The sequence below is a fragment of the Nansenia antarctica genome (genome assembly GCF_963989245.1).
Source record: "Nansenia antarctica genome assembly, chromosome: 15".
Lineage (NCBI taxonomy): Eukaryota > Metazoa > Chordata > Actinopteri > Argentiniformes > Microstomatidae > Nansenia > Nansenia antarctica.
The window spans coordinates 12588135-12608473 of record NC_137685.1 but is presented as its reverse complement, the minus strand read 5'-3'; the positions used below and the strand labels follow the sequence as shown (position 1 = coordinate 12608473).

At 43.5% G+C, this 20339-nt stretch overlaps 1 protein-coding gene across 1 annotated transcript; it reads left to right on the top strand.

Annotated features, from left to right (window-relative positions):
- Positions 1-2222: 2222 nt before the first annotated feature.
- On the top strand, positions 2223-20112 carry LOC308171142 (zinc finger MYND domain-containing protein 10-like; the record flags this gene model as incomplete). The annotated part of the gene is made up of 15 exons (XM_080546001.1): positions 2223-2317; positions 6970-7075; positions 7707-7823; positions 8030-8083; positions 8376-8528; positions 9071-9159; positions 9791-9885; positions 11098-11273; positions 17076-17181; positions 17776-17859; positions 18240-18300; positions 18461-18668; positions 18988-19211; positions 19304-19437; positions 20096-20112. 15 exons carry the CDS (start codon positions 2223-2225, stop codon positions 20110-20112), a joined length of 1719 nt encoding a protein of 572 aa, XP_080402127.1.
- Positions 20113-20339: the final 227 nt, after the last annotated feature.

Sequence of the window (20339 nt, the reverse complement as noted above, 5' to 3'; positions counted from 1 at the left end):
CAACAGCCAGTCCAGGTGCGTCCCAATGATCTAAAGCAGCAGCGTCCTCCTCTCTCTATCTACATATCCTAAATACAAAGGTTCCATCTCACAAAACATAATGGAATGTAACAACTTTGACGCTCAATATCTCTGAACGACCCTAAACGGAGATATAACCTTATAATTCTAAGCTCACGATACTGACCAGGAAACACAGGACAGAAGAAGACAAGAGGGACTTTCAGCTGATGGTTTTAATCTGTTCAGGTCTATATTGTCAGTGCAGAAGAACAGTAGGAGACAAAGAGAGAAGTAAAGGCAGCACTCAAGATGAGGGGGGGTGGCATGGCCCCCCTGAAATAAAAACAGTCAAAATCATCCCCCTTCTAAAACTGCCCTCCCCCCTTTCTATCCCTTATGTCATTTTATCAGTGAACGTGGTATTACTGCTATTTCAACATTTAGTTTTGCGCATATTGAGTAAAATATTGTGGGCGAGGGGGGGGGGGGGGCACGCACACATGCAATGACATTTTTACCAAGTCACTGACACTGAAGCCACTGACGATGAAGTCACTGACGCTGTGGGGATGCTCAAATTGTCCCCATATGATAAAATCCACCTCTCCCCTGATTGTCTTTTACAACTTGAGTACTGAGTAAAGGAATGGAGGTTCTAGGGGGGCGTTTAGGTGGCGTAGCGGGTTACCCCGCTGTAACCGCAGGGTCCCCGGTTCGATTCCGGCCGATTCTTAACCAAAGACGCCACCTCCTTCACTCTGACTGGGAGACACGTAACAGGAAGTCTGTATTCAAAGGCAGAGACTTTGGGGGATTTGTATCCTGTTATGTCGGCCATTTCACCTCTTATCTATGCATCAGGTTTTGCCATCCGGTCCAGACTGAGAATGTTACATCACAAGGCTTCATTAGGAAACTAAATGCTAATGAATTTATACAAGCCTTACAGAAGTGGAGTATGATCTGATGATACGATATGATTGATTGTAAGTCGCTTTGGAATAAGGCGTCTGCTAAATGCCAAAAATGTAAATGCAAATGATACGTATGTGATTTTAACACAACTACTGTCTGTATGCAATGTTGCAGTGAAAATAAACTGACTTATTTGGGGTTGAGTGACCCACTTGACCCTGTTTGTTTGTCCTCGCCTCTTTGTTAAAGTTATTAACTTACAGTACCAAAGGTAATACAGGTAGCAAAGATAATAGTGTCCTCTTATGTACCTGCCTGCTGAATAAAGTGGGGTTCTGCTGCCCCCCTCTGGCGGTAAGGTGTAAGTGTGAGTGTACAGTAACCATGACAACCAACGACGACAACTGAATTCATCAGAGCAATTGCGCGTCATCACCCTGTCATCAGAATGATCACGCCCCTTTTTGAGTGATAGAAGTGTAGAAGTTTGAATGGTGGTCAATGGGAATTTCTGGTCTTCGCTACTTTAATCCGATACAATAAGAAAACCGTAGTGCTTTTTAGATATTAGGAGCCCAAATCCGATGGCCAGTTAGGCAAACTATTATATAGTGTCGTTGCCGATCAATGATCGACGTCGTTATATAGAGAAAATTAATGAAATAGGGGTTGATTCATCAGAGTAGTCATACGTCATCTCCCTGTCATCAGGGATTTGTAGTTCTTCATTTGATTTGCCGTGTAATAGCTAAGCTCTTTCTGGGCTCTGATATGGGAATGTAAACGCAGCATTTAAGTAATCACTTAAGGACATGGGGAGCTTGGGGGGGGATTGGTCTGCACTCTGGTACCCCTTTTAACCTATTTAGGCGCTATGCAGTATCAACTGAAGAACTACAAATCCCTGATGACAGGGAGATGACGTATGACTACTCTGATGAATCAACCCCTATTTCATTCATTTTCTCTATATAACGACGTCGATCATTGATCGGCAATGACACTATATAATAGTTTGCCTAACTGGCCATCGGATTTGGGCTCCTAATATCTAAAAAGCACTACGGTTTTCTTATTTTATCGGATTAAAGTAGGGAAGACCAGAAATTTCCATTGTCCGCCAGTCAAACTACACTTCTATCACCCAAAAAGGGGCGTGGACATTACGGGAGAGCAAAGTACCCGGATGTGTTGCTCTGATGAAGAAGTGAACACCTTCCTTGGCAGTTATCGTAACTCGCTCCTTTTATTTCTAAACGTCACACGTTGTTTTACATCGCTTTGTTATTTAACAAGTCTGAGATATGGAGTCAGTTACTTTGTTACTTTCGCCTGGAGAGGCAGAAGGATTCGTCCGAAGTCTGCAAACGTTCTCTCTGAAGGAGATGGGCTCTCCCAGGTGTGGAAAGCTGCTCAGCATCGCAGGGACACACACTAGCTAGCGGCTAGCTGGTTCGCCTCTAGTCTAACTGAACTTTACATTTTGAATTTCGTGAGTTTAGAATGATAAGGTTCTATCTCCGTTTAGAATGAGAAGGTTCTATCTCCGTTTAGAATTATAAGGTTCTATCTCCGTTTAGGGTAGTTCAGAGATATTGAGCGTCAACGTTTTTACGTTCCATTATGTTTAGTGAGATGGAACCTTTGTATTTTATTAATTACTAACTCAAAAATGTCAACATTTTAAAAATAACACCACACAGGCATTAATAAACACCTAATGGATCAGATTATGTGAAAAACAACATTTTGACAAAAATGGAGATAGAACCTCACGATTTGTCAGCAATATGATTGATTGATTGATTGAAAAACTTTATTAGAAGATTTGCAGAAGTAGGTACATGAAAGTACATATTACATACAAGGCCAACTAACAGGATAAAAACCCAAGAAAGCCACTGGCTTATTTCAATTGGGGTCCTTGATTCTCAATTCATCGTTACATCTAAGACAGACAAAAAAAACTAGTACTATCTACAAGATAATACAGACAAATAACTATTACTATCTACAAGATAAACATACATCCATCATGGGAAGAACAATACAACAAAACATAAGGTATGTACAGCGGGTAGGACAGGTGGGGACATACACCACAGGTGGGGGCGGGGGACAAAACACAAAGTATGTACAGTGGGTAGTTCGGGTCTTTTAATCTGATTTTTGATTTAGAGGGTCCAGTTACGGATTGCAGCCTCCTGTAAATGTTTTTTGAGAGTGGTTTTGAAGGTGGGCAGTGTTTTGCACTCCTTTAAGATTATAGGAAGGGCGTTCCACATTTTTACTGCATAGTTTGCAAACGAGTTTAACCCCTTGTTTGTGGTGCAACGCGGTTGAACGTGGTTCGTGGAGCTTCCTCTGGTGTTGTATGTGTGGACGTTGTTCACTTTTTGGAAGTATGTTGACAGGTACTTGGGTGTCTTTGTGGTGTAGCGTATCTTGAAGACCAGGCCCAGTGCAAGCTGCTGCACTCTGTCAACTACTCGTAGCCAATCCAGGCTCAAAAAATGAGCAGCGGTTAGATGTGTCCTAGGGTTGAGGCCTAGCAGAAGCCTAACCAGTTTATTTTGGGCTGTCTGGAGTCTTGTTTTATGGGCCTTTGTGGTTCTATAGTACCATGATGTTACGGCATAGTCGAAGTGACATTGAATGAGAGTTCCTGATAGGGTCCTCAGTGTGTTTTTACTGACAAGTGAGGATATCCTGTACAAGAATCTAGTTCTATGGTTCACTTTTTTGATTACTTTTGCTGCCATTTTATCTCCGGAAAGATTTGCCTCTAAGATGGAGCCCAGGTATGTAATATCCTCTTTTCTTGTGATATTAATGTTACCCACTTTTATTTTAAAATGTTCAGCCTTTCTGAGTTTAGATGGGGATCCGTATAGGATGGTTTCAGTTTTACCTAGGTGTATTGATAGTTTATTGTCAGCTAGCCAGATGCAGATTCTACTCAGTTCAGTGCTTAGCGCTTTTTCCACCTGCAATATGTCCCTGTCAGAGACCAGCAGAGCCGAGTCATCCGCGAACAGGAACAAATTGCAATCACATGCTGATGACATGTCATTCACATATATTAGGAACAGTAAGGGTCCCAATATGCTTCCTTGTGGAACGCCGCAGGTCACTGGGAGGGGGGGGGACAGTGTTCCGTTCACACTAACCACCTGTTCCCTCCCCTCTAAGTAGGATTGCATCCAGCTCACCGATGTTCTATCGAACCCAATTGCTTTCAGTTTATCTAACAATATGTGGTGATCTACTGTGTCGAAGGCCTTCTGGAGGTCCAGCATGACCATGCCGCAGTACTTGCCCGAGTCCACCTCATGGTTGATGTGGTCGTTCAAATAGAGAAGGCATGTGTCAGTGGAATGGGATGTTCTGAATCCTGATTGAAATTCATACAATTCATACAATTCAATTCAAATTCATTTTTCGGTAAGGTACCTATCAACCTGTTCATAAACTATTTTTTCCATAAGTTTTGAGATGGAATTAAGAATAGAAACAGGTCGGTAGTTGCCTGGGTCTAATTTGCTTCCTTTTTTATACAGTGGGGTTACCCTTGCTATTTTAAAGTCAAGGGGGACGTGTCCCTGTTTGATGGAGAGGTTTATTATGTGGGTGATGATTGGGGTAATGGAGGCAGCTGAGTCTTTTAGAAATCTGGCTGGAATATTGTCATGGCCCGTGGCCTTTTCTGAGTGTAGAGCGCCCAGCTTTTTAAACACCTCATCGTTTGACACCATGGAGAGTTTAAAATCATCTTTGCGTACACCAGGGTTTCCGTTAGAAAAAATTGCCGCCGGACATCGTGTCCGGGAAGATTTCGATTTACCGGACAAACGTGATATATTCCGGTCATCATATTAAAATATTAAAAAAAAAAATAAAAAAAAAAATAATAATAATAATAATAATATAGCTGTTTGTCGCAGTGATTACTGTTGTGTAGCGGCCTATATATGCCATTTAATGTCTATTTCTCATCCGATACGATTAGATGCGAGCTATATAATATATAATAATATAACATGATTCGCATGCGCGCTATGCCATTATGTCCAGCGCTGAACGGGCGCCTCACTGGGAACTGAACAGACAGCATCGATCAATGAACAGACTCCACATTACGTTAACTGAAGTTTGTTAAATTGTTTGGGATTAATGTGAGTTTTCTATTTTCTCTTTCCAGTTTTACCCTTTTTTTTATCAATAAAACAACGCCATTTCTATAACCAGGTCTCGCTGGTTGGGAAGGCATTTCGTTTAGCTGCCTGTCAAATCATACTTAATCGGACTCGGGAGTATGTCAATGAGGAGAACATAACTGTTTATTGAGAAACAATAGGCAGGCTGGGATACGTATATAAAGAAATACCACAATGTCTAGATGTATAACATTTTATTGAACAGTGCAAGCATGTAGGCTTCTGGCGTGACATCGTACCCCTAACGTTCTTAGGGCTTGTTTGAAAAGCTTAGACTGAAAGTTAGTGCCCTGGTCAGATTGTATAACAAGAGGAAGACCGAATGTGGAAAAAAACGTTGTTAAAGCTTTCACCACTGAGCTGGCTGATATGTTACGCAACGGAACAGCTTCGGGAAAACGAGTAGCAGCGCACATAATAGTAAGCAAATACTGACTTCCACTTTTAGTCCTAGGCAAAGGTCCAACACAATCAATTATTACACGTTCAAATGGCTCCCCTATAGCAGGAATGGGATGCAATGGTGCGGGTGGAATGGATTGATTAGGCTTACCCGCCATCTGACAAGTATGGCAACAGCGGCAGTGCTTGGCAACATCCGCCTTCAGTCCGGGCCAAAAGAAATGTTTCAATATCAGCTGATACGTTTTAGTTATACCTAAATGTCCTGACCACTGGCTCTCATGTGCTACAGATAACACCTGTTGTCTATAACCCACAGGCACAACCACTTGTTTTACAGTATTCCACTCACAACCATTTGCATTAGGAGGAGACCATTTACGCATTAATATCCCATCGTTAAGGAAATAAACTACGTTGCCCCCTATTTCAGATTCCTCACTAGCTGCATGTAAAAAACATTTGTTTAATGACTGATCAGCTACTTGAGCGACACGCAATCGCTCGCCGGTTACAGGCAGAGATAGGCTGTCAGCGGATGGTATGGTAGGACTCGGGGAGGATGGTAACTCTACCACTTTCTCCCTGGGAGAAGCTGAAACAATCGGGTTCTCATCCCTTTCAGAAAAGGCTTGCATAATCACACTATCACAGAGAGAAACATCGCTATCCTCCTCTCTGCCTCGACTCGATTGTGCACGAGTTATAGCGCACACCGGAAACAACCGCTGTTTCGCATAGGCAGCCTACACACTAGGAGTCATCATCATGCCGGTGTCAAATCATATCATAATAAAATAAATACATAGCCTATATATTCGTCTTTTTTAAAATAGAAGGAATCAGAATGTGAACTTTAGCGAATTGTATTCAAATTGTGCTTAGAGGGAATTATTTTCACCGGACATTTATGTCCGACGAGTTTTCAAGTTGTCGGACTTCAACAACTTTTACCGGACAAAGTCCGGGAATTACCGGTTAACGGAAACCCTGGCGTACACCCAGTTTATTGTAGAACGCACGGATGTGCTCTACACCATAACGCCCTGAGTGGGGTGGTAGATTGTTAACTAATTTAGTGGCTATGGTTGTAAAGAAAGTGTTTAAGCACTTAGCCACATCCAGCTTGTCTGTAAGGAGAGAATCTCCAGATTTTATGCTGATGTTTGTAGACCTGGTTTTGAGTTTTTGACTGCAACCTAGTTGGCTATTAAGTAGCTTCCAAAGGTCACGTGGTTTGTTTAAGTTTTCTTCGATTTTGTTATCGAGGTATTCTTTCTTAGCAGATTTGGTCATGGTAATTACCTGATTGCATAGTGATGTTCTGTTTGTAGCTAATTCCGTTGTGTTTCTTGATCGCCAGGTGGTAATTACCTGATTGCATAGTGATGTTCTGTTTGTAGCTAATTCCGTTGTGTTTCTTGATCGCCAGGTGGTTCAGACAACACGAGTATATAGAAAAACTCTACATGCAGGCGATAGTCGCTTCATTCACGCAGGACGAGTTCATCAAGGAGCTCCTGGTGTCGCACGGGAAGGTGAGCTTAATTAACCAAAATAAGACATTTTGGGCCGGTTTCACAGACAAGGCTTAAGCCTAGTCCTGGACTAAATCACACTTTCAATGTAAAATCTCCATTGAAGATGCTTTTTAGTCCAGGATTAGGCTTAAGCCTTGTCTGTGAAACTGGCCCTTTGTCTGTCAAGATGTCTTAAGACCTAACCTGAAGACATGCACACATGCACTCACTTAAGACATGGAGCATAAGAGCCATATTTTCTGTGTCTTGAAGACACAGAACATCTTGAGGTGTCTTAAGACACTGAATATCAATGTCTTAAGACAGTCAGGCGATCTTGTTCCAATTGGAATAATTCAAGTATAATAATGATAATAACACTAGTAGTGTGCTTCCAATGATGGGGCCCATTCGAATACTCTAACGATGCGTCCTTCCTTCCTCCCCCTTGAAGTAACATACTCAATTAGCTTGGATTGGGTTTGGTTTAAACACGCTTTGCACAGCATGCATTGCCTTCACCCATCGAGTCATATCAGATCAGTGATTTCATTCAGTCTAGAAAGGAAGGAAGGATCAATTATAAGACCACTCATTGCCCTGGCTGGTTCCATTGACAACATTCATTCTCCTTTTCCCTCTTCCTCAGATCCCCACCTTGGTCCATGAGATGATTCTGGTGGAGGTTTGGAAACAAAAAGTGTTTCCTATTCTTTGTCAGCTTCGGGACTTCGATCCGAAGAGCACGTTTCCTCTGTATATGGTGGTGAGAGGAGAAACCGTGTCTGACCTCCGCTGTGATCATATTACAGTGGAGGCTGGTGGAGGTAGAAATCGGAGGACGGGGCTCAGTGTAATGCAAGGAATGCACCACCTCCTACCTCCACTGACATTCTGTATTCACATGCTGATGTCGTTGTTATACTGACAGTTCATTCCATTGTTTCTTCTGCTCTATTGTCTGACATTCAGATTCGCCACGAGGTTTCAATCATAAACCTTCTGGAAACAGTTATGTATCATAAGGTGAGCAGTAGTTTACATACGCCTCAGCACAACACTAGCAATGTTTGCAGTTTGCTTGTTTTTTTTTAAACATCTCAGGATCATTGTGAAGCTCTATGTATATTTTATATGTGTACTTTAACTGTGTAAATTACAATCGAACCATCAGTGAGGTGCAGGGTTGGCCGGTGGAGGTAGAAATTGGAGGATGGGCTCATTCTAATGCATGGGACGGAATGAGGAATGGTATCAAACACACATGTGTATCATAGGATGCTCTGAATACAGTTTGTGTGTGCTGCCATGGTTACAGGATTCCTGTGAGGCAGCTGGTGACTCGGTCCTGGACCTGGTTGATTACTGTCACCGCAAACTAACCCTGCTGGTTGGCCGAGCCTCCAAGGACGACACCCCCAAGCAGGACAGACTTAATGGAAAACCGAGTGCAGACCTCTCCTCCATACAGGTGAAGAGTGTAGCAGTGTTGACTTCAATTCAGTTGAACAGAACTGTATTCATCCCAGAGGAGCAAATCACACGTGATATAATCATATATTATTATTATACAGATATAACAATAATCACGTGAAAATATTTAAATAGTACACAACACCAGCGTTTCTCCTACTATTAACCCTAACCCCACCCCCTCCACGTTGGACTGGTAATCAGAAGGTCTTGATTTCAAATCCCAACCTGGGAACACCACCACTAGTGTGCCCTTGAGTAAGGCACTTAGCCCTAAGTTACACCAGGGAGACTGTCCCTGTAATCTATCTAACTATAAGTCACTTTTGAATAAAAGCGTCTGCTAAATGGTAAGAATGTCAAATGTAAATGTACCCTGCTTAAGAAAACATCTGAGGGAAACGCAACATAAAAACATGAATACAACACTGAAAAATCTGCCGTCTGGATTCCAGGCAAGTAGAGCGTTGTTTAACCCAGGATAGAGGAGGTGGTCCTTTGGTTGTAAGAGCTCTACTGTGCTGTGTGTGTCTGATGCAGGAGTTGCAGGGGCAGAATACTACACTGGAGTTTGATATCTCCCTCAAGGCTCTGTCTGTCCTGTGCTACATCACAGACCATACTGACAGGTATGGGATTCACTGGGACGGGTCCGTTAGGGACTTAGATAATGTGACTTAGATAATGTGACTTCGAGAATGTGACTTAGATAATGTGTTACATCGTGGGACTTGAAGCACTAAGATCAACGATTGCATTGTAGGTCAGCACAGGTGTTCTTAATCAGATTGGGAGGCGCATTGATACTGGAAATGCAGTCTGAACTGAAGGTTGTTGGGATATTTACCACTGTTGCTAGCCAATCAGAATCCAGTATCCAAACATGCTGTTGTAGAAAACTCAACTATGTAGTTCATGTAGATGTTCAGTAGATTAATCAAAACTATCTTTTTGGGAGTATTAATACAAATATTAACAAACAAAAGTGATTGGTGATACTGATCTGGTGAACAGACTTAATGGTCTCACCAGATTTCACCCACCGCTTGACAGCACATTCATTGAACAATGTGGTCCTTTTTCTTGTTTAAATTGTATGTATGCTCCCTTGTAAAAGAGACCTTGATCTCAGTGGGACTCCCTGCCAAAATAAAGGTTACATTAAAAAAAATAAAAAAATAAAAAAAATCTTTAGATATATAGATTCTTGTGATAATAGTAATGTTGCTGATGAAAATGGTTGCCCTTGTTGTTTTACAGTATAAGTGTGATCAGTAGGATGCTGTGCACTCATAACCTGCCCTGTGTCCTGGTGCAGCTGGTAGAGAACTGCCCCTGGAGTCGCTACACTGCAGGTTTGTCACACGCACACACACACAAATGCATGCACATGGTCACATGTTAACGTACTTAAATCTGTGGATAGTCTAAGTGCATGCACACGCTCAGACACACGCACACACACTAGGGATGGACGGTTTCCAATTATTGAAACCGAAAAACCGTCAGAGAGTAAAACCGGGGTTTTCCGGTTAACCGAAAAATACATTAAAAAAAAGAAAAAGACAAAAAAAATTTTTTTTGAAAAAGAAGAAAAAAAAAGAGCGCCAATTTCAAATAATTGAGCCCTACTGCTACAATACACTCATGTCGAACACCATTAAAACACCGTAAGCACAGTCGCAACACATTTAGGCTACTTAGTTTCACAAATATAAGTGGAAAGGCAGACTTTTGTAAGCTACACCATACATGAAAACACATGAACACTTAACACACCAGCTCCGCTGATCCAGGGTGCACGCCTGCACGGAAGATCATCTCTTGGAACAGCGTCTTCATTGGATGAACTGCTTTCTCAATATCTTGGTTCTTAGACAAAGTTTCAGCTGCTGCTCAATGTATTTAAATATTTGAATACTGCTCAATAATCACTGAAATATTAGACTTAGAATTATGCAGTGAACATACTGCAGCTTTTCATAAATACTGCAGCTTTTCATAAAAACCACATGCCGCGAGACTGACTCGTCCTGAACTGTCGTTAGTCAATCAACAAAGAATGCTTCACATTCACGTTATTCTTCACAACTGACCAAACCTCTCACTCATTGCGCGGCAGATTCAGACTGTATCATTGTTATTTTCACACACGACAAACATGTGACATGTTCCAGTTTTATTCTTATTCTATTTTATTCTTCTAAAAAATAATAATAATCCGGTTTCAGACGGTTTTGATAAAAAAACGTTTCTATTTTTATAAACCCCGGTTTTCGGTTTAACCGAAAAACCGTCCATCCCTAACACACACACACACACACACACACACACACACACACACACACACACACACACACGTCACTGAACATCAATCTGGAAAATAGATCAAAAGACAATTTTTGGTTTGATAACATGAAGTTAACATAAACATGATCTTTATAGCCACTACAGAAACAACTGATACACTTTGATACCGTTTTTTTCATTTCCATTAAACAATGAATTAAGCTTGCATGGCCCTTACCCTACATATCATTATAGCCGTACTCTGTCTCCCCCTACAGGCGAGGTGGAGAAGTACATGGCAGGTGGCAAATGGCAGAAGATTCCACCGGAGGACCGTGTGAAGATGACGAAGCTGGACGGCCATGTGTGGATCGCTCTGTACAACCTGCTGCTGAAGGAAGACTGCCAGAGGAAGTACGACTTCCACAACTACAACAAGAACCAACTGATGAAGGTAAACAAGTTCTCTACTGTAGATAAGGTCCCACATGTCTATTGGTCTTTATTTTGTATTTTTATATATTTTATTTGGATTATTATTCAATTGTCACTTTATTTTGTTGTTGTTTTTGTGGTCAGAGCTTCTGAAACTCGTGAATTTCTCTCAGGGATCAATAAAGGATCGATCTATCTATCAATCTATCTATCTATCAGTGGCGGCTGGTGCTAAACATTTTTGGTGGGGCACAGCAGTGTTTCCTCCAGGATTTTTCACATCAGTGGCGGGGGGGTCCTCTTTCGCGCGATTTGTTTCCCCCGCGTGCACGATTTTTTTTCCGCGTGCACGCGCATAAAACGCGCACTGGCGCTCAAAACAAAGACGTAATTTCACTTTACCCACGCAATACCCACTTAAACATGTGTGAGGATACGTAACGGCGTTTTGTGACAGAACTTTCACTTTCATTCATGAAATTCACCCATCTGTGTTACGAAGCACTTGAATTTTGGACCATTGCGACTGACTATAGCGTCATATACCATCAAAGGGGGGAGATGCGACATGAAATATGTCAGAATGCAGCAATATCATGCACAGATCAGCCTTAATACTCTCGCTGCTATGTTATGATTAGCTAAATTGATGCTAACGTAGCATGCAAGCTACGAGCTAGATAACGTACAGTAGGTGCGAGCACCACAATGACAATAGGCTACCGTAGCTAGCCAGCTACATAGCTAACGTTACTAACACCAGAAGACAAGACATACAAACTGTGGTGAGCTACATTGCTTGTGTAACATTAGCTAGTAGCTATCCATTTTTCACTCATACACGGCCGGAAAAGTGAACAGAAATACAACGCTGACTTACGGTGGTATCTGTCTTCACAAAGAGCTCCAGGATGCTTTCGCTTGAGGTGCTCGTTCATTGCAGATGTACTCCTGTGATAGGCCATTTCATTTCTGCACAGTTTACAGACCACCACATTGTTTTCTTTTTTTGTAAAAGCCGGAAATTGCAAAACGTCACGTTTGACGTCAGACTTAACAACCGGATATTCAGGACGCACATTTTTGCGCCCCGGCCTAGAAATAGGAGACAGCCAATTGGAGCGCTGCTACAGCTCACGTGTAAGCGAAAAGTATTCGGCCTGCCATAGACTTGCATTGACCGGCGCCCCGACGCCTCCCCCTATGTATTTTAACAGTGAATTTTACACACACACACAGATAAAATGTTTATTGTATTGGAGGATTTTTAATGAATGCTGATAGGCGCCGACAGAATATCAGCCGCATTTTGTGAATAAACAATGTTTATTTAAAAAAAAAACTTTTACAAATCGCAACTAGGAAGTGAAGGTGGGGAACTAGGAAGTGAAGGTGGGGGCAGCGCCCCAGCGCCCTCTATCGGCCAGCCGCCACTGCTATCTATCTATCTATCTATCTATCTATCTATCTATCTATCTATCTATCAGAACCCTTAGTTACCTTCATCTCCCACTACTAAGAGATATATATTTTAATTTTTGCTATATACCAGGGGAGACTGGTGGAGATACAAACAGGAGGATGGGCTCATTATAATGGAACGCAAACATGTGTGCTTGATACTATTCCCTGTTCCATTCCCTGCATTACAATGAGCCTGTCCTCCCATTTCTACCTCCACCAGCCTCCCCTGCTATCAGCTCAACTGTGGTAGTTGTGTGTAGTCGTGTAACTGTGTGACACACCCTCGTTACACTGCCTCACTTCACTTCCAATAATGCACGGCTACATCCTAGCGACCCCTGACCCTCAGCTTTCAGAGCTGTATCTCAGGAAGATGGTCAGTGCCAGATGATTGTCCTCTGACAGTCTTATCTGATCTCTTGGCTGATTACAGGACAGATGTGGTTAATTCAGGCTCTGTTTCCACTGAGGGGTTTCTTCATAGGATTATTTCCAAGGTTTTTCCCTTCTTCCTGACTGTGCAGGGGAGGCTGCTGGAGGTCGACGGGTTCATTGTAATACATGTGTTACAATGAGCCTGTCCTCTGGTTCCTACCTCCACCAGCCTCCCCCGTCACTGAGAGCACAGCCATAGCTTACCACTTGGCTGAGGAGGAGATAATTATCAAGCCCGGACTATCCGTATATTGCATCGGGTGAACGCCCTGGGGCACCAGCCAATGGGGGGGCACCAAATTATTCGGACAATGAAGAGACCTCTAAAATATTTTGCGCACATTTTTTAAATATAGGCTATATTTACTGGAAGTCATCCACATAGGTACAAAACTAACGGTTATATTTAGGCTATCATGTATAAAAAGATAAATAATTGCGATTTCGGTGTAAGTGCCCCCCCCCCCAGTCACAGACAAGTCCGCGATGACGCAGTGCCGCCAAACTATCAACGAAGAAATCCAAATGTCCAGGCGACAACTGAGTGGCTCTGCCAAGCGAAAAACTAAGCAAGGCAAAGACTCCAGACATACGGCCACACTTAAAAATTGGACTTTTTTATTTATTTCACCTAGGCCTAAAATTAGCACCGAAGTTAACAGTGTGTGTGTAGCAGAGCGAGCGAGCCCATTCACAGCCACACTGGAGCAAGTCTTGCTGAATGTGGAGTAGGGCTGCACGATTAATCGATTTTAAATCGAAATCGCGATTTGAAATGATGCGATTAGCTAATCGCAAAGCCTGCGATTTGCCTGCGATTTTTTTTTTTTTTTTTTTTTTTTTTTTAAACCTTTATTTTACCAGGAAGTCACATTGAGATTAAAACCTCTTTTGGAAATTTGATCAGCACTCATGGAATGCCTCTTGTCCAATCAAATTACTTGGTCTCTTTATGACTTTGAACCCGGCGCTCTCAGAGCGAATTTACGAACGCAGGCATAGGTTGTGTCACGACAGTCAGTCCAATTATTATGAGACTTTGGGCTAACGTAACAGAGACAATTAGACACCACTTGGCTTACTGGACGTATGCTAAACGTTAGTATGTTATAATTGCGACAGGTAAGTGTACAATTTCACTATACTAACTGTACCAGCCAAGTGCATGTCGGTGCTGTTAGTCCAGCCTTAAACTTAGCTTAGCTAACTTGTAGTCTTCGAGACGGTAGCTTAGCTTAGCTACTCATGCTAACCCGGCGTTAAAGTACAGCCACAGAGTTGACAGTCTCAGCAACCTGCGGGTTGGTGTTTATATAGTATAGCAGGCTTATGGATACATGGAAGTTAACTGTTCTGTTGTCAAACATGAATGTGTCCTGTATGCATAACCTCATACCATTCGTTCATACCAGCCGGCTTTAAAGACGCAGAGGTTAGCCTAGCCTAGCCTTGGGCTGAAGTATGTCACAGATTCCTAAGTCAAGGTGACGTGTGTCTGTGCTCCATAGTCAGAGACCACCATTCTATCATTCATCAGTTCGACTGTTGACCGAGTCATCTAGATGTGGTCCTTTCAGTTATAGTCACAGTGTATCCCCAAATGATCATTTTAATAGCTGGATCATCTTAGAAAGTAGCCACCTGTCTAGATGAGATATACAATTCGTATCTTTTAAGTTCTCATCCTTGCATTAGAATTAGAGCAGTTAATAGTTTGATGGTATCATGTGGTAATGCTCTCTGAAAATAGGTGATAGACAGATTCATCCAATCACCTGCCAAGTATTTTTTGAAAGTACCTGCCCTTTTCCAAACAGCTTCCAATTAAGCTTTCCTAGATGGTTGTGTGAAACAAACCACCTGAGTCAGGTTAGTAATGCTCCATCACATGTTTTAATCTGAAGCTTGATTTTAAAGCAACCCAACTTTAAAGCAACCCAATGTAAGTTTAGTTCTTTCACTCGTAGCTCGGGCTGTGGGGGTGCTAGAGGAGGGAGCCTCTAAGTCCCCTGAAGACGTACAAACAAACTGCACGTTGATACGACCTTCCTAGCCGGAGATATGGCCACACTTTACAAAAACTCCCCTTTTTTTTTTTTTTTTTTTTTTTTTTGCTAGCCCTAATGTGGAGTAAGAATGGTTCATGTCATGACCTGAATGTGTAGTAAGAATGGTTCATGTCATGACCTGAATGTGGAGTAAGAATGGTTCATGTCATGACCTGAATGTGGAGTAAGAATGGTTCATGTCATGACCTGAATGTGGAGTAAGAATGGTTCATGTCATGACCTGAATGTGGAGTAAGAATGGTTCATGTCATGACCTGAATGTGGAGTAAGAATGGTTCATGTCATGACCTGAATGTGGAGTAAGAATGGTTCATGTCATGACCTGAATGTGTAGTAAGAATGGTTCATGTCATGACCTGGGGTTAGACATGTCGGGTAAATATAACGGCCTCCAGGCGCATCTTAAAAAAGCAAACCCCCTGATTCATTACGTGCCCTGTGCTGGACATTCCCTTCATGGTGTCGGTGTAAACAGCATTAATAGCTGTAAGGATGCGAGTGATTTCTTTGACCTACTTCAGTCATTGTATGCGTTTTGTGCAGCATCCCCTCACCGATGGAGCCGGATATTTAAAAAGAAGGATGTGAACATCAGCAGGACTCTAAAACCACTGTCCAGTACTAGATGGAGTTGTAGGACTGACTCTACCAAAGCGTTGAGAGAGAACTATAGTGCAATAAGAGAGGCCTGATAATAATAAGATTCCCTGCTGGCAATTGAATCCGAGTTGGTCAAAGAGATGGACTTTGAGGATTTAGTAAACGACTTTGCCTGCGTAAAATCAAGAAAAAATAAGTTCTGCTAAAGGTAAGGCTTATTTATGATTATTTGGGGCTAATATGAGGCTGTGGCTGATTTGGGCAGGCTGTGTGATGCACAGGGCTATAGCCTACGTCTGATACAGCATCACAGGGCTATAGCCTACGTCTGATACAGCATCACAGGGCTATAGCCTACGTCTGATACAGCATCACAGGGCTATAGCCTACGTCTGATACAGCATCACAGGGCTATAGCCTACGTCTGATACAGCATCACAGGGCTATAGCCTACGTCTGATACAGCATCACGAAGGTGAGCAGAGCGGCAAAGAGAGAGGCGCTGTTTATTTCCATAATACCTGTAGTACGCTTCATTAATGCTGACAGACAATATGTTCTTATTCTTATATGCCTGCAACAGTCGTTATTGGACTTGGTTGGTATTGAGCTTGTTTTATTGTAGTATACAGTATGTGCATTTTCCCCCTTTGTTATGGTTTAGCATGTAGTCTCAGGCCATTTATGATGGAAATAATTAGCCTATATATAGAAAGTCGTGTTGCATTGTGATGTGAGTTGCATTCAGATTTGAGCATCAGTGTAAAGGCTATACTACGGCATTAGGCCCAACTGTGATGAGCCTGTACTGTAGTTATATGCTCTTGTAAATCTATGGGTTTTGTAACCATAGTAAATATCACACTTTCACTTGCAAAGTAGGAGGGTGTGTGTGTTGGGGGGGGGGGGGGGGGCACACATCATGTCTGGTCACCCAAGGGCACCCTAGGGCGTTAATCCGGGCCTGCCGGCGCTACCTGATTGGTTGGCGAAGCAGGGAAGGTAGGGCAATACCGCTACCTGATTGGTTGGCGAAGCCCCCTCATTGGCTGGCGAGTGAGGGGGCTCTTCACGATGAGGGGGCTCTTCACGACAACCAATCAGGTAGCGGTATTGCCCTACCTACTGGCGAGTGAGGGGGCTCTTCACGATGAGGGGGCTCTTCACTCCAACCAATCAGGTAGCGGTATTGCCCTACCTTCCCCTACCATCCTAGGTTCTGCGACCGGGGGCTGGTGCGTTCTCTGACCCAGAGGGGCCTCAGCGTGGACAGCAGAGACAACCGTGGCTGGAACGCGCTCCACGAAGCTGCGGCGCTCGGTGCCACGGCGTGTGTACGTGTGCTCCTCAGGGCTGCAGGTGAGAAACGAGTGGGAGAGCTTTGCGATGATGGCTGTCTGCATGCTTGGTGTTAAAAATGAATATTTACATTGTCACTTTAGCCATTTATGCTCTGGTGAAATAGAGAGGATGAAGAGGACGGTGCCAAATTAGGTAGTTGAAACATGCCACGATATGTACTCCCCCTCTCAATCTTCCCTATTGTTGTGACTGTAGACCTTGTGCACTCTCACCTAAGATTCCCTCTCTCCATTGACTCTGAGCAGCAGGTTCCTCCCGCGGTCATTGTGACTATTCATAACTCATTGTGAGCAGTTAAGATGTAACCTGAAGAGATAGGTCTTCAGTCTACGACGGAAGATGGGTAGTGACTCTGCCGTTCTGACAGCCGCGGCGTGGGGAGCTCATTCCACCAGCGGGGAGCCAGTGTTGTGAAGAGACGTGATCGGGCAGCCCGACTGCTGTGTAGAGGAGGTGGGGCCAGTCGGGCACACACACACACACACACACACACACACACACACACACACACACACAGCAATTCACTCCCACTCTCTCCTCAGGGTTACAGGGAGATTGTGTGTATCCTGGCGGGCAAGTGTATTCTTGAAGTGTATGACGACTACAAGATCACACCCTTGTTTGTAGCTGCACAGTACGGACAGCAGGAATGCCTGCAAATCCTCATTGATGCAGGTACACAGCTCTGCATCTGTATGCTTTTTGTAAATGGCTGCTTGTGTGTGATGGCTTACTGGTGGAGTTGTTTATATTTTTCATGTGCATAATCATTACAGTTGTTTACACGACAAAAAAGATGAAAGACAAGCATCCAATGCTATGTATGTATGTATGTATATATATATATATATTATATGTATATATAAATATTATGGGAGCCAATATACTGCCTATAAATACTGTGATATATTGCATATTAATATATGTCTTGGTTGTAGGTGCGAATGTTAATGCCCAGGCATGGGACTTGGCTACGCCCTTGATGCTTGCCTCTCAAGAAGGGCATGAGGGTTGTGTGGATGTTCTCCTCACCCACGGTGCTGACCCAAACCTAGCCTGCCATGGCGAATGGCCACAGCTCCCCATCCACGCCGCAGCGCAGTTCGGACACATCAGGTATGCAAACATGCATTTGAAACATATTTTCTCCTGCTCAAAGAAACATGGCATCTTCTCACATGTGTGTGGGTGTGTTTGTGTGTGTGTGTGTGTGTGTGTGTGTGTGTGTGGGTGTGGGTGGGTGGGTCGGTGGGTGTTTTTGTCTTTGTCCTTGCAGTATCCTAGCCAAGCTTATTACTGTGACGGATCGTGCATGTGACCGTGGAGAGTCTTCAGTGAGTCCGTTGTACATGGCTGTGGTGAATGGACAGAGCCACGCTGTGGAGCTGCTGCTGAGAGAGGGCTTCAGCCCAGACGGCCAGAACTGTAACTCTGTCTTTGGCTCGGAGTCACCCCTATCCTACGCCCTCAGAGATAACCGCTCTGTGTGTGTGTTGAGGTATACACACACACACACACACACACACTATGAGTGACATGGATTGATTACTCACACACACACTTCCCTTGCACTCCACCAGTCTTACCTTTACCCTCATCTCTCTCTCTCTCTCTCTCTCTCTCTCTCTCTCTCTCTCTCTCTCTCTCTCTCTCTCTCTCTCTCTCTCTGTGTGTGTCTCTCTCTCTCTCTGTGTCTCTCTCTCTCTCTGTCTCAGTGAATCTGTCCGGTTGTTGTTAGCTGTGGGGGCGAGTTTAAATCAGGAGGTATGGATTTATGCCATTTGCACCCACAAACCCGAGCAGCTGCAGCAAATAATCCAGCAAAGGAGTATCTCCAGACCAGAGCAGTTGAGTAAGAGCATCAACATATCCGGACCAGAGGAGAAGAGCAGAAGCATGTTCACGCCAGAGGAGTTGAGTGAGCTGTTGTATGTGGCGCTGAACACAGGCTTACGGACTGCTCTCTACTGGCTTCCCGCTCTGTTGCAGGCAGGACTGGAGCCCTCCCTTTTCCTGCAGCCCATCATGTAAGACACACACACACACACACACACATACAGAAACTCTTATAAGCTAATGTCACTGCTTTACATCGTCTGTTGTGTTTGATTGGTTTCAGGCTGAAGAAGGCGGAGCCTGAGGTGCTAAGTTACTTCCTGGAGTTTCAGAATTGGTCGACTCTCCCGCGGCCGCTATTAGACATACTTGACCAGCGACGGACACAGAACACCTGGACTCCACGCTCACACCAAGGTAAGACACATGTCAAGTGTAAAACAGAATATAGCTGCCCAATTGCATATTGCCCTGATCCCAACACTCTACCCTGATAGTAGAGGTGTACAGAGATGTCATTATCGGTATATGTATCTTACTTTCCTGTCTGTCTTCACTATATCTGTCCAATAAAATTAGAAATATGAGTGGGACTGCCCCACTCAGAAAAAAATACTTAAAAAGAAAAATCGTATCGAATCGTGAGTTGAGTGTCCTATGTTGCAAACAAAATGGGCATTTTTATTTTGTGGCCATCAACAATGATATGAATCGATTTGAAGAAACATAATGGCTGACGCACAGACATGTCAATCATAGCTTTTTTCCGAATAATAACGAGCAACTTTGGGTAGAATCTGTGTCTGGTTCCATCGCATTACTTGTGCTTTCATCTCTCACATTTCACGTGTGTATTCTCATGAACTGCCAATTATGTAGTTCACTTGTTTTTAGGTGGTATGGGCTAGTGGTCTATTTGGCGAGTATATAACAGCCACATATGTGTCTGTGTCTGTGTCTGTGCGTGTGTGCGTGTGTGTGTCTGTGTCTGTGTGTGTCTGTGTCTGTGTCTGTGTCTGTGTCTGTGTCTGTGTCTGTGTGTAGTGTCTCTGCCCTCTCTCTCTCACCTCTGCAGGCTCCAGATCAGGGTGATGTTGGGCTCTGAGACTCTGATGCAGACAGCTGTAGTTCAGCAGCTCCCTCTGCCCCCTCCACTACAGACATACCTCCAGTTTACAGACATCCTACCACCCTCACAAACATGTTTGCACCCCCACCCTTAGAGGCATCCTCATGTCCCAGAGGTGCCTGTAATCGGGCCCCTATTATAGGGGATGTACGCAAACATAAGATTCAGCTTATGTCATGCCAATTTGACG